General features: G+C 54.2%; 6 protein-coding genes across 6 annotated transcripts; 4 read left to right on the top strand and 2 right to left on the bottom strand.

Annotated features, from left to right (window-relative positions):
* MAM_02537 (uncharacterized protein) lies at window positions 1-1,159 on the top strand (the record flags this gene model as incomplete). Its single annotated transcript, XM_040821336.1, has 3 exons — window positions 1-83; window positions 144-203; window positions 301-1,159. The coding sequence occupies 3 exons, from the start codon at window positions 1-3 to the stop codon at window positions 1,157-1,159; spliced, it is 1,002 nt and encodes a 333-aa protein (XP_040680750.1).
* A 1,260-nt stretch (window positions 1,160-2,419) lies between these two features.
* MAM_02536 (Zn(2)-C6 fungal-type DNA-binding domain protein) lies at window positions 2,420-4,914 on the top strand (the record flags this gene model as incomplete). The annotated part of the gene is made up of 4 exons (XM_040821335.1): window positions 2,420-2,876; window positions 2,914-3,980; window positions 4,100-4,697; window positions 4,757-4,914. 4 exons carry the CDS (start codon window positions 2,420-2,422, stop codon window positions 4,912-4,914), a joined length of 2,280 nt encoding a protein of 759 aa, XP_040680749.1.
* Window positions 4,915-6,453: 1,539 nt separating this feature from the next.
* On the top strand, window positions 6,454-7,041 carry MAM_02535 (uncharacterized protein; the record flags this gene model as incomplete). The annotated part of the gene is made up of 1 exon (XM_040821334.1): window positions 6,454-7,041. One exon carries the CDS (start codon window positions 6,454-6,456, stop codon window positions 7,039-7,041), a length of 588 nt encoding a protein of 195 aa, XP_040680748.1.
* A 248-nt stretch (window positions 7,042-7,289) lies between these two features.
* MAM_02534 (uncharacterized protein) lies at window positions 7,290-7,626 on the bottom strand (the record flags this gene model as incomplete). The annotated part of the gene is made up of 2 exons (XM_040821333.1): window positions 7,290-7,487; window positions 7,549-7,626. The coding sequence occupies 2 exons, from the start codon at window positions 7,624-7,626 to the stop codon at window positions 7,290-7,292; spliced, it is 276 nt and encodes a 91-aa protein (XP_040680747.1).
* Window positions 7,627-8,033: 407 nt separating this feature from the next.
* On the top strand, window positions 8,034-12,205 carry MAM_02533 (Nucleolar 27S pre-rRNA processing, Urb2/Npa2; the record flags this gene model as incomplete). The annotated part of the gene is made up of 3 exons (XM_040821332.1): window positions 8,034-8,036; window positions 8,086-11,407; window positions 11,463-12,205. The coding sequence occupies 3 exons, from the start codon at window positions 8,034-8,036 to the stop codon at window positions 12,203-12,205; spliced, it is 4,068 nt and encodes a 1,355-aa protein (XP_040680746.1).
* A 91-nt stretch (window positions 12,206-12,296) lies between these two features.
* Window positions 12,297-13,452, bottom strand: MAM_02532 (3-ketodihydrosphingosine reductase, Tsc10; the record flags this gene model as incomplete). Its single annotated transcript, XM_040821331.1, has 3 exons — window positions 12,297-13,091; window positions 13,133-13,264; window positions 13,336-13,452. 3 exons carry the CDS (start codon window positions 13,450-13,452, stop codon window positions 12,297-12,299), a joined length of 1,044 nt encoding a protein of 347 aa, XP_040680745.1.
* Between the last annotated feature and the right edge of the window lie 299 nt (window positions 13,453-13,751).

Here is a 13,751-nt window from a genome sequence, read left to right as displayed (position 1 = left end):
ATGATTCCGGGAGAAATGCCGCACGCTGCATTGGCGTATAAGAGCGCTACCATATCCAGAGATCCGTGGAACACAGGCCACAGGTGCGAGAGTAACGATGCTTCTCCATGGCACTGTGGTCGTAATACTGACGTAGGCTGTAGTGCGCTGATCGATCCATATGGCAATGATGGCTTTGCAAATGCCTTCTACTCCCCTCTCAGGTACGTGGCAGACATCGCGTCTTCCGCGGCACGCGCACGTGGTTAACGCTGCCCCCCTCAGCACCATGAATCTGAGCAATTCTTGTACTCAGAACAGAACTGTTCCCAGAAGCGGCAGCGGCTACAACTCGCGGGCCGACACGTTCACCTCGACGTCGCCGGCATTTGCGCTACGAGCGCCATCTACGTCCTCTTCATCCATGGGGGTTGCCTTCGGTGGTTACAAGAACCCAGGCAAGACTACGGGCTGGGACAATCCTGGGCAGTACTCTCCCACGGGCTCCCTCGAGGACATTGTCGTTTCGCCCAGCCTGTCCGACTATTCCGTGGAGAACGTCGTGGGAGTGACCAGCCCGCAGCAGAAGCCGCGCCAAAACAACAAGCGCGGCTCGCAGCGACGCCCGTCGAATCGAGACGAGTTTGACGGTCCTCACCAGTTCCTACAACGTCCTCCGCAAGAGGTCATCGACATGCAGGAGAGGGAGCTGCCGCACCTCCCAATCAACCTCCACGTCCAAGAGCAGGACACGGTCCTCAGCCAGGTCAATGACCGGCTCTCACAGTGTGCCTTTGATTTCGTGGCCAAGTACCAGTTCCCTATCCCCCTCACACAGGACATGCGGCCCGTCGAAAGACCACAGGATCGCGAATGGACTGAATGGGTGTACCTGCTCAAGAGGTTGGCGACAAAGAGACGCATCCCCGCAAGAGTGCTCTACAATGGCCAGATCAAGCAGTTTGTCACCATTCTAGAAAACTCGCTCGAGATGCGCCACGCAGCCAAACACCAAAGCCGTCCTCTCAAAGACGACCGCAACATCCTGCAGCTCATCTCTGCAGGCATTCAAGTCGCCAAGATCCTGAGGGACGCATCGGCCATGGAATACTTGGACCGCTTATACGTTGAAACCGAATCCCGGATCCAGGAACGCACAAAGTCGCGATTCCGATCCTAGGTTTGCCGCACGCGCAAGCCAGCGCGCATTATACGTTTTTTCTCTTTGATACCAGAATCCCCTTGGTCCCTGGACCCAGGGTCCTCCTCGCTTCCGCACTATCCGAGGGGATGTTGTTCGTTTTTCCCCTCCTTTTTCAACCAGATTGAACAGAGTGAATAGGAGGGGGGGCTTCGAGTGAGCGGTTGCCAGCTTGTCGATACAGCTTGATTGGAAATGACACGTTTTTATGATGACGATGACCCTTTTCTTTTTGTCTTTTTTTTTTACACAATAGATATATGGATTTGATGTCCGACGACAACACCGCTGGCTCGCTGGTTGCGGGGGCCCTTGATATATGAGAAACAGGAGGGCTTACACTCGCTGACAATCTCACCTGCTGTTGCATGGTCCTAATGTTTTGGTTTTGTTTGTCCGTGTTTTTATTTAGAAGCAAGAATTTTGGCAATAGTCCCATATTCCGTCAGGCTCGCGCAGAACACGTGTGTGGGCGCGTGGTGGTGAGGGTGCAAATCCTGGTCTGTGGAGTGTAGTGGTAGCTTGGGGTAGTACTCCGTATAGACGTGAATATATGACGGTTCGCAAGTTCGGCGTGTGCAGTGCGACATCTATGTTATGCAGGCAAAATCCACCAACGGTCCATCCATCAACGGTGTCCAACTTGGGCTCGGCTTCAACAAAGCCAAACGCCGGCCTCCTCATTCGTAATGAGTTGACGGCTCAACCCAGCACTCGGTTATCAGACGGCCACCAAACGGTCCGCCGGCCAAAAGCACTCGAGGCTGCAAGACTGAAGCCTACTTACTGTCTTGACCAGGCTGTCATGCTGCATGTGGTCCAGCAACGCAATGTAATGTGGGTGGTTGACCCAGCCCTGGCCAGTCCTTCGGTATTCCAATCCGGTATAGCGCCCACGCAGAATCCGATGGGCGTCACTCACTTGCGGGTGAAAGTGTACAGTGTGTAGGGTGGTGCGTTCTCAAAAGGCCTTCTTTTCCCGTGCCCTTGAATGCTTCTTGCATCCCTTTAACTGTTGCATGCGAGCGTGCTTGCGGCGGACCGAGCCTCGGACTCGGTTTCTGCGTGGTAGATGCGGCGGATGGCGTGAAGCTGCGCTTCCTCTCGTCTGCATATTGTCGAAACCAGGCTGTCGGCAGCCAAACATCGGGGGATTATTTCAGAATACGGCGGGGGAGATATTCAAACGACCAGACTACTTCAGAAAGGAGGACATTGGCAAAGGTTGAAGCTGGGACCATGGCCGCCTCCCTCGCACCCCATACCTCTCCGCATGCCTCCCCGTTCGACTTTGAGAACACAGACGACGAATCATGGCAGTATCTAGATGATTCGAGCGGCGCGTCGGCCGCTGGGTCGGTAGGGTTCCTTCCGAGCCCTGCGAGCGGTAGCTTGAATGGCTATGCCATTGTCGGGCACACGCAAGCGAACTTGACGCCGCCGCCGCAGGCGTCTCTTTCGCCATTAAGTTTCGTGGACATGGACCAGGCCATGTTTTTGCCCGCGAGCACCTCGTTTGCCGGGCAGGAAGGGCTCGGAACGTCTGGTGGTGCGGCCAGGCTTGTGCAGGGAAGTGAGGATACGAGCGGGAGCGGCAGCGGCAGCGGCAGCTTGCTGACGCCGCACGAGTATTTGTTTGCTGATGGAGGCTTGTCGCAGCAGGACATGATGAATGGCGAGTCTTGTCAACCAACCTGTACCGATCAAGATGCGATACTAATCTTCCGTCACAGACATGGCGCCGTTCATGAGCAGCTTCCTCACAAGCGGGCAAACCACCACCACAGCTGACTTCACGTCGTCGCTATTCCAGGCAGACCCAGCCATGACACCGTGGAACGCGACAAGTCCTACCACCATGGCAGACGATCACATCTTCTCCTTTGGCGAGCTCGTCCCTTCGTCCAACAACACCTCCACGAGCAACAGCATCACGTCCGCTGCACCTCCGCCTCCGGGATCCAGTCCCAAATCACCCGGCATCAAGGCCGACTTCTCCAAATCCCCCATGAGTGCCGTCCGCAAAGTCAAGGACGCCAAGATTGAAAAGAAGACCCAAAAACCTGCCGGCTCACAATCCGGCAAGTTCTTCATCATGACACCCACCTCCATGACCGCCCACGCCGGCCGCCCCAACCCCTTTGAGTGCTTCGAGGCCATGCGTGCCACGCAGCGCGGCCGCAAGGGACCTTTGGCGGACGAGACAAAAGAAAACGCCCTGCAGGTCCGTCGTCTAGGCGCCTGTTTCTGCTGTCACAGCCGCAAGGTGAAATGCGACAAGGAGCGGCCCTGCAAGCACTGCAAGCGGCTAATCCTGCAGATTCCGCAGGTGGTGTGCTGGCAGTTTCACGATTTCATCCCCGTCTTGTTCCCGGAGTTCATCAGGGCGCACTTCAAGAAGGACGAGATGGCCAAGTTCCTCAGAGACAACGTGGACGGCCCGGTGGCGGATGGTGTGCCGCAGCCGTGCGAGGTCGAGCTGTTCTGCGGACCGCGCTTCTCGGCGGTCCTGAGCGTCAAGGCCGTCCTCTTCACCCCCAAGTCGCGTGATGTCCTGCAGCACTGGCATACGGTTCCACACCGTGGCAGCCAGAGTCTCCAGGCGAACGGCTCCGCGCCTATCGGGCTCGAGTTCAACACGGCCGCCCAGAGGGACGACGTGAGGAAGAAGGTCAAGGCGTACGTGGCGGACCTAGTGAACGAACCCTTCTACGCGGAGCAGGTTACCGACTCGGTGACTTGGACGCAGTTGCCCGTCAAGATATTGAGGATCGTGCAGACATATGCCAAGCAGTCCGATGTAGGTCCCTCCCCTCCCATCGCATATCACGCCCACGTACTCCGTGATACATGAGAAGCGCGTGCGTGACAAGATCCGGCCCCTTGCACCATGCGGCAGACACTAAGAAGGCTGCATAGTCGCCAATGGTCAGGCGTGCGTTATCCATCTACGCAATGCACTACATCATGACGCGGCACCTCTGCATAACCCCCCGATCCGTCGTCGCTCTCGGGCCCTCGTTGGGCCCCGTGTGCCGAAACGCGCCCTTCGTCACCTCGCGCGTTCTCGCTCGTCAAATCAAGTCCCTCGTTGACGAGCTAATCCTCCGCGAAATGCAAGTCGTCTTCGAACTCTTTTCCAAGTCCCTGAAACCCAAGCACCGCCGCGAGTGGGCACCTTGCGCCGCGGCCTTCCTCGTTCTCTGCCTCTTCATGGAAGCCGTGGAGACGACGGCTGACAACTTTGTCACTTGTCAAAACGAGATTCATCGCCGGAACGCCTCGCCGGCAGAGTACAGGCTGGGGTTTGCGCTGGATATCTGCAAGGAGCTGGAGAACATGCCCTTTAAGCAGTTTGCGTACCAGTTTCACAACATTTACCAGACGCACGCCAAGGACGCCAACACGAAGAGTTTCAACCCGCTGTTTGATGAGAATTTCGAGGCGCAGGGGGAGCTGGACGGGCCGGCGGTAGAGATGGTCCGCAGCATGAGGGACTTGTTTGCGGGTGAAGCGTGTAAGCGGTCTCGTGGACTTTGGCACGACTACGTGCTCGACGCTGCTGACTGGTTGCAGGGCAAGACATGCAGTTCCTTGCCGATGACGAGATTATTCTCAGTAGGGGCGAGAGCACGCACTCTACAGACGGCTCGTTTCTGTACACGGGGCGGTTGGTGGCCAAGTTTTTGCTGTCGTTTACAGACGAGAATGCCATTTTCGGCGGCAAGATCTAATCTCGCATCTGCCTGGTGAGCTGGACAATCCTTAACAAGCTGCAGCACATTGCGTTGGAAGGGATAGGGATAGGGATGGGAAGCGCTGCACGCTTGTTGCAACCCAAGCTTGCCGCAGGCTGCGGGGGCATGAGCGGCATATCCAACTGTTACTTGGGGCTTCTCGCGACAGAAGGATGCCAAGGGTACGGCTTTGGAGTTTGGATAGGATGCAACGGTAGCAGTTGCAATTACAGACATGACAAAGCGTTCATTGGCGTGTTTGCCCGATTTTAGTCCTGAAGTCACACTGCGTCTATGCCTTCAGGGTGGAGCGGGCCGGTTGTCTAGACCTCGACTTGTTCTCCCACATACGAACGAAGATGAAAAAGTTACACGCTGGCGCATGGGAAGCAGCAAGGTGTAGGCAAATTGTGGGTTCTCGACGCTCCTAGCTTCAGAAACAGGAGCAGGAAAGTAAAAAGAAAAAGTCTACCACACGGCGCCGTTGAGACGGGGGGCCGACGTTCCGATTCCTATACCGACTCTGCCCGAAATCAAGGCGTTGTAAAACCCGGGAAGATTTGCACTTGCAAGCTCTTCTCGTCGTCGGAATGGGAAAATGTTGATCGACCTAGCCCAACCCGAGAGGGTTCGCAGGGTAAGGGCGTAGAATGATGCGAGGACGAGAAGAAAGACACGGCACAGAGATGCGACGCGCGAGAATTTCACCTCGGGCTTGTGGGTGGACACTACGTCACGTGATCTGAAGTTTCCTTTCTGGCTTGTTATTAACTTACCTGTCGCTTAGTGGTGCCTTCGATTTGTCCCTTTGTTTTCTTCCACACACATACATTCGTGCACGATTAATCAACCGGTAATGAATCGTCAACTTGCTACCGGTCATATTTGCGTGCTAGAGCAACGGACTCTGCTGTCTTTTTTATTCTACCGGTGAGAAGTGCATCTTTTCTCCGATTTGTGGTGTTTCCGACATGTTTCGACGGAATTGCTTGGTCGTGGCGCTGGAGGGCTGGTGTAATTGTCTGATGTCATGCCGAAATCATACTTGGCTCGTAGAGCTGCCCTGAGCTTGGGTCAGGGAAGTGCTGACGGTGGCATTGCAAGGTGAAGCAATGGTTCCATGGCACCGAGGCAAGAATCAAGGAGGAAAGCCCATCTCAACCACTGCTTTCTGGTACTGTGTTACCGTGCAGTCTCGGTTCTTGCCCTGAATGCTGCAGTGTTCTCGTACGTCCTCGTCCAACGTTGGAAGACAGCCAGCTCTGTCGACCACGTCTCGCCACCTCTTGTCTTCAGCCTAGGGCCCTACAAGCTGTATTTTTATCGGTTGTGTTATGAACTTTGTTTTCCCCACCATCGAGAAACGTGTCATTTGGCAAGTCGCCGATGAATCATTGTTGTCATGCGACTTAGCGGCGCAGCGCTCTACATTCGAATCGATGTGACGACCTCGTGGCTCGATGTACCCATTGTACTTGCTTTGGAGCGGCCACGCGAAGCAACAGCAGATAACATAGCAAAGGACACCATATCCACATGTCGTATGCCACGCGTGACATGGAACAGAGTAGACTAGAAATTATACTGCTGGCCGGTGGCGTTCTCGTGCTCGTCCTTTTCCTTGGCGTCTTCATCCTCGTTTGCGTCCGCATAGCACATTCGAATTCACCTCTTAAGCGACACAGGACTGAAGCATGGGGAGGATCCTGGAATGAGCGATGGGATACCGGCCCATCGCCGCCTGGCCAGGACGAGGGCGTCTTTGGTAATGTTCGTCAACATAGCGTGTCAATTGCTGGAGACGTCAGAAACGAGCTTACAGGTTTGGAGCGGTTGATGGCGTCGGACATGGCCGACCACGACGTTGTCTCATGGCAAAGATGCATCGAGAACGACGTCGACTCTGTGCGGCACAACACTACGCCTGGCGAACTCGACCATCACCCTTCCGGGCACATGTTGGGTGATGACGTCTCGAACTGGTATGATCTGGCGGATTCGCCGGGCTCGAGTACCGGGCGGGATCGAGAGGGAGGCATTGCAACGAAAAGACCTGAGAGAGCAATGGTTCATGGCGACAGCTGCGATTTGGAGGCGCAGGATTCCTATGATTCTGAACACTGAAGGTGGGAAAAATCGGGCGACATCACGAGCGGCAGACTTGGGTTGGTTGAGCAAGTCCGTTGGTCGAATGGTGTTCAAAGAGTTTGCAATTAGGCTAGCGGCCTATCGAATGGCTCAGATTTATCAACAACCCATGCCGTAATCTATCTTTCTTGCCACCGTTTTCCCACCGTCGTCCATCTGTTGTGTTTGTACATTGACGAAGCGTCGTCGGAATTCGCCGATTGGAAAAAAAATAAATAAAAGAACTACTGAGTCTGCTTCTTGAGGTCGCGCGCCGCCAGCTTGAGATTGAAATTGCACTCTTCGTAGGCTCGTCCAGCTCCGAATCCGGCACCAATGAAGGCCGGCCAGGCTCGTCGCCGAAATAGAAGGACGGAAAAGACGACTCCGAAACCGAGACCGAGGGTAGATTTGACAAGGAGGTTGGACAGGCAGCGATCCCACTACACATTGGCGTTAGATGTGGCATTCCATACCGTCGCGTGCTCTCGATGATATAAATACCTTCTCGTTGAGGAGGGCCTCGCTGACGGGTCGGGAAATGGCGCTCGGAGGAGCTGCAGCAGGGGCGGACTCGGGCATGCTGGACAGACAGACTGTGTGATGGCGCGCGAGATTTCTGGAGACCAGGAGATCGATTGGCGACTGGGGCGACTTGCGTATTTGCGGAATTGATGCCAATGTACTGCGATTGGAGCTATAACCAGCTTCGACGTCGGGATGGCTGGCCCTCATGTCAATCGCGACGAAAACTGGTCAGCCACTCGCTCAGGTTACCCGAGGGCGGTGAGGCCCTCGGCAGGCATGTGGGCTTCTTTTGTCGTACCGGGCGGCAGAATTTTGGGAAATTTTGGGCTGGGGACTACCGGACTTACCGCAACAAGCACATGGTCTTTTTTTAACAGCGACGCTGAACGTTTGCAGCGTTATGGCGGCCTTGAATTTCGTATCCAAGAAGCCCATGGATTGAATGGATGTGACAGCTGATAATGGTAAGTTCCTACATGCAAAGAGACTGAATTCTTCGTGCTGACTCGTCAGGATAACTTGGACCTCATCAAGACCGTGCGAGGCCTCGACCAAAATGGCCCTGGAGATGATGGGCAGAATCTCCAGAAGCTTTGGAACTTTCTAGCTCAGGCATCAGATACACCGTTTCATGCTGCAGATGAGAGCAGCTTAAGATGGCTGTTGAAGTCCATGAATGGCACTTCAGAAGCCGCCGAGACGTTGCGCCGGTACCCCCTCACCTGGAACATCCTCGACTGTGTCTTCCGCAGAATCCCGCTGTTTTCGCTGGCAAAATCGCTGGCGGATAGGAAATTCACAGCAGTTCTGCAGCAGACGTTGAAAGACATCTCGAAACCGGTTGGCTCTCCCGAGCAGAGGTCTCCGTCTAAACGAAAGCGATCAACAAACATCGCCTACTCGGCCGATGTTATGCGAAGCATAGAGGGGTGCCTGGAGACTGCTCGGGCTCTCTTCATGACAGTGAAATCATTACTGAGTCGCGTGGACAACGCGGTGGAGGGGTTCTCGCGGGACAAGATTGGCGCCGAATACATTAAATCTTTCTTTTATACATCGGCCGCAGACGCTTCGAGAATCGTGGCACCCGCTTTCAAAATTTGCGAGAATCTCCTATCCAGCGACTTACGGGACCACATAGAGGGCAGCGAGGATTGGATTCAAACCATTTCATCCGTCTGGGACCTTCATCTCCACGCCACGGATGACGTCCTGAGTGTGGCAATGTACCTGTTCCGATCTGCCTCGGTCATTCTGGCAAATGTTGGATCGTTTTCTTCTGCAAATCGAGTGCAGGTGCGTGACAGCCTGGAGGAACAGTGGTCATCAGATATGCGCGCATTTATGCATCGCAACTTTGCTCTGCCGGGACGGGGCGCCTTCATCAACCATCAAACCCTTGAGGCCTTTACAACTGCTCTACAGGTGTGTCATGGCACAATTCACCTCGCTGCCCCTGCCTTGTACTTCATCGCATCGAGCACATACAAGGACGTAGCCGACAGTGGACTTCGCAAGGACAATGTTGCGTGGATCAAACAGACCTTTCAGACTGTGGAGCTGGCAATCAAGAACAGACAGGACCGCACCGTTCTCCTAGAGAGTGTTTTGGAGCAAGCGTTGGTACATTCTGCACCAGTTGGCGTAGATGACTTGCGTCGTGTGTGCCGAGATTACGCTTTTCAGGATCGTGGCACCAGCTGGGTCTTGGTGTCCAAGATTGCTCAGTGTGAAACGGATGTGTTCCAAATATCTGACGACGGTATCGAACTGCGAAAAGAGATATGCGACAGAATCGCCAGAGAGGACAACGAGGATGCTAATAAAACGGCAATTGTGGAAGTGATTGGGGCGATTGAAGATGGTTTCCGCACTCGTCGTGACCTGCCAAGCTTCTTGCGGCTATGGTTTGAGCAACTTTCAGACGTCGAGAGACAGAATTTTCACACGGAGTCGGCTTGGTTTACTTTTTCTCAGAGACAGCCTAAAAAGGATTCGCTTACTTCCATTTTAGAGACTGAAATGTCTCCGAAGCGTCTCAATGAGGTTGTTGCGTGGTTGAAGGAAAAAAAATCAAAATCCAATCCCCAAGCCGTTGCATTATTTGCGTCTGTCATCGCCGAGGCAGTGCATAGTGAACAATATCTGGATGTTGTTGGTCGGCAGCTCTTCGATTTGGTGGATGGTTTGCAGGCTGCTTCTCCTTTGACGGCTTTACGATGGCGAGTCGTGTCAATGACTGCTTCGTGCGTGGCACCAGATGAAAGGCGAGAAATTTGGGCTGCTGTTAAGAAGCGTCTTACCAGGGCTTTGGAAAAGTCACCAATTTTGTCGGCCGAAGCGTTCGAGGCTTTCAAATGCTGCTACAAAATTTGGGATTATGTGTCCCCCGATGGACCTTGGGTTGAAGAGCCCGCAGGCTTGGTAGAAGCGTTCACGAAGAGACTTGCTGCTGAGACAAGTTCTACCAGTGTTCTGGAAGGTACCCAACTCTCAGCGGCTCTCAGCCTAAATAATGAAGCGGCGTTTAAAGAAGAATACGGCCATCAGCAGTACATTGCCTGGTTCTTGAATGGCTCCAGCCGGTTCCTAAAACTCTACATGTCCAGGGCCGGCGAGTTGCCGCCCGCGCTCAGTGTGGCATTTTCATCGCCCAAATCATGCACAGACGGGTTGACCTCTTTTTGGACGGCGTTGATGCGGAACGAAACCAATATCAATGCCAAGAAGCTTGCACATGGCCTTGTCGATCGCCTGCTTGCAGCGTTTGAGGAGTCTGAAACGGAGAGTGACTGGCCAGGCGAAAATGGTCAAATGTGGATGAAGACGCTGTCGGGTGTCCCAACGGACTGCTTCGATCGTAATCAGCGAGAAGAACTCATGACGATATTGGCCAAGCGGCAGTCGAGGATCTCAAAGTCTGCCGCTAAGAATGACGTGAACGATTGGAAGCTGTCACTAGGCTTGGTGTGCAAAGTTATGAAACGGCCTACATTTTACGACGGCATGCGATTCTCAGACTTAGTGGAGGCATCTTCTGCCTTGTCCCAGCTCTCACTGGTACCGGAAGAAGACGGCACCGAGACAATCCTGGAGGTCATTGAGAGATTTTCTTGTATGGCTTCTTTAGTCATCAAGCAGATGGCAAGCCACGTTGATGAACGAAGTACGAAGTACTTCCACGAAGCAATACCATTCGTGTCAAGCTGCGAGAAGCAAGCTGAAGAGAGTTCTGAAAACAAACTTGACCTGCCAGCCCTCCACATGACTCTGCTCAAATCTCTGGGCACTGAGCTCGCTCGATCTGTGAATAGCCCCTCAAACACAGATTCTGCGCCTCTATTGACTGCGACACGACAAGCTCTATCGAAATGCATTACAAAACTCATCAAGTTGTGTGTGTCGGAAAAACAAGTACTTGAGCGTGCTGATCCCACCATGGACATGAGCATTCTGGCTGCCTTGAATGCTGCTGCAGCCACAGATTTCTCTGAGAAGAATAGCTTCGAGTCACCTTCGATAAGGAAGCTAGAAAAACGAAGCAGACAAGCAATGCGAGATGGCGATTTGCGAGCGTGGAAGATACAAATATTCATCCGCGGCTACTTGTCAGATATGCTTGAGGCGTCGCCGCCAACCACATTTGACGACGTGTCAAGTCTGCCTCACAGTACGCGAGAGGCCGTGCTCAAGGAGCTTGTCGAATCTGTGTCTGCCAACATGGATGGGGTTTCGAAATTGTCATACTTGAGAGGACTACTGGGCGAGCTCAAAGGAGGCTGCAACACGGATGGTCAGTTGCTTGCCATTGAGCACCTGACAAGTCAAATTATTGGTATGTTTGTCCGAGTCGCTAAATTGCCAAACCGACACTCTGACCGAACCACCAGAGTCGTCCGATTTCCAGCTTCAGACCGAGGATGGTTTTGATCTCGCCACGTTCCACAATGACTTGACGCCATTGCTGCTACGGCGACCATCCCACGCCAATGTCATTTTTCGCATCCTGCGGGGCCTGTTGGAGAGACGACCGCAGTCAATGAGCCAATGGAACATTGAGCTGACGCTGAGCACTGTATCCCGTCTCGCGTCAGGCCGCAGTGCCGGCGAGAGCACGGTGTCGTATCCCTGGCTCTGCAAACTGGTCGAAGTGATTATCAAGAAGCACCGTCTTCGACTCGAAGGGCGTTTCCACCTGCTGTTGAGCACGATGCAAATCTTGCTCCAGAACCTCATTATGAATCAACACGACGCCACCACAGCGGACAGCTTCACGCAGGAGGCCAAGGCTCAGTTGTATGCCCGGCTCATCACACTGATTTGCGAGCCCACCGCCGGAGCAGTCTCCCGCTCGCAACTCCGCAGCTCGCTGGACCCAGCTACCGATGCTGCGAAGCGATCTGCGGGTCGGCACATGTACCTTGTTCTGGTGCGATATGTCAAACTGCAGCTTGAAACGAGCGTGTCGGCAGAGGTACGCGATGCGCTTGAGCAAGCCATGAATTCCATCTTCGACATCACATCACCCGAAGGAAGAAAGATTCTCAACGACGCCATGGATAGCAGCGGCAGGGCGATATTGCGAGAAATGTTCAAGAGATATGTCAAATTTGGTAAATGGAGTGGCGCTTGAAAGCGGAATCATAGAGCATATCAAGGTATCTCAATACAGGTGCATCGGCGTCTTTCCGCCACCCGGCGCACGACTTCATCTACACCTCCCCTCAAGCCCTATTAGCTTGTTTGTCACGCATGGTAGGATGCCCGTGTTCCTTGCCATAGGCCCTAATCTTGCCATGCAGGTCGGGCTGCACAAAGATCCATACAATGGCAACCAGCCACGCGCCGAGCGTGTCTACAACCCAGTTGTTCCGGAACGAGCCCCCAAGCATGCCCAGCCTCATCAGGTTCCCCAACCAATTCACCGTCACAAGGTAGTCGCCATTTTCTAATGCCTTGATTGAGGCTGCAGCGACTTCTTCGGGCGTTTGCCTCGGGTCCGTCGCTTCCAAGATCTTGGTGATTTCCGGCTTTACCTGGTCCTCGTGCACAAATCCCGGAGATAGGATCGTCCCGGGGCACACGACGTGGACTTTGACATTCTGCGGGTACATCATGACTTCCTGGGAGAGGGTATCTGCCAGACCTCTCAGGGCCCACTTTGAAGGCGCGTAGGGTGCATATCCGGGCACGGTGTAGAAAGCTATTGTCGACGTAGTAAAGATGAGATGCTTCGAGTCGGGCGTGACGGGAGCGGAAGGAGACAGCCAGCTTCTCAGGATGGCGTGGGACATTTCAGCGGTTCCATAGAAATTCACGTCCATGTGGCGTCGCAGGGAGTCCATTTCCATTTCGGTGAAGAGTTGGGGCGAGGACGTGCCTGCGCAGCACCAGACAATGTCGGGTGATTCGTCGTTGTTCCACGCCGTGGCGGCGGCGATGAGAGGTGTTGCGTAGGAGGGGGAGGACACGTCGGCAGAGATGTGGTGAAATCGTTGGCTGGGGGATTTTGCCGACGCCTGCGGTGGTGTTAGTTGGGGGTAGAGGAGGAGGCCTGTACTTTGACGGATTTGAGCGCTTCGTGGAGCTTGGCGGTGCTTCGAGACACGAGGATGATGTTGGCTCCTTTGGCGGCGAGTTGCTGTGCGACAGCGAGGCCTAGGCCCTCGGATCCGCCTGTGATGAGGACCGTCTGATGACAGTTAGCAGATTGGTGGCGGAAGCAGATTGGCAGATGGATGGCGGGCTTGCCTTTCCCTCGACGGGCATCTTGTTCCCGGAGAAGAGGCCCATTGCGAAGGAGAAGGCGACGAGAGTTGCGACGGCAGTTGGGATCAATATCCAAGGGGACGGGCGTGTTGAGACGTAGTCCATGGACATGGCATGCGACTAGCAAGCACGAGGTGGTCAAGAGGGGCCTTTCCTCCTGCCAAGGAGGAGAATTTTGTGATTTCAAAAAGTTCCTGGCCGAGGCATTGACAAAGCGGTCCGGGTAGTGTCTCGTCCGACAGGAGAATCGTGGGATGAAGCCGATTGAAGAGATTTGAGGTTAGCATGGCGCCGAGGGTTGAGGTCCGGCCCAAAGACCAAAGATGGGGAGATGGGAGGTGGAGCTGTGAGGTGGAAGGACCAAGCTGGTTTAAATAAAGTGGGGCCTCCAGAACTTCACTCGACCTATT

Source organism: Metarhizium album, assembly GCF_000804445.1.
Source record: "Metarhizium album ARSEF 1941 chromosome Unknown scaffold_4, whole genome shotgun sequence".
NCBI classification, from domain to species: Eukaryota; Fungi; Ascomycota; class Sordariomycetes; order Hypocreales; family Clavicipitaceae; genus Metarhizium; species Metarhizium album.
This window is presented reverse-complemented; position numbering and strand designations above follow the sequence as displayed.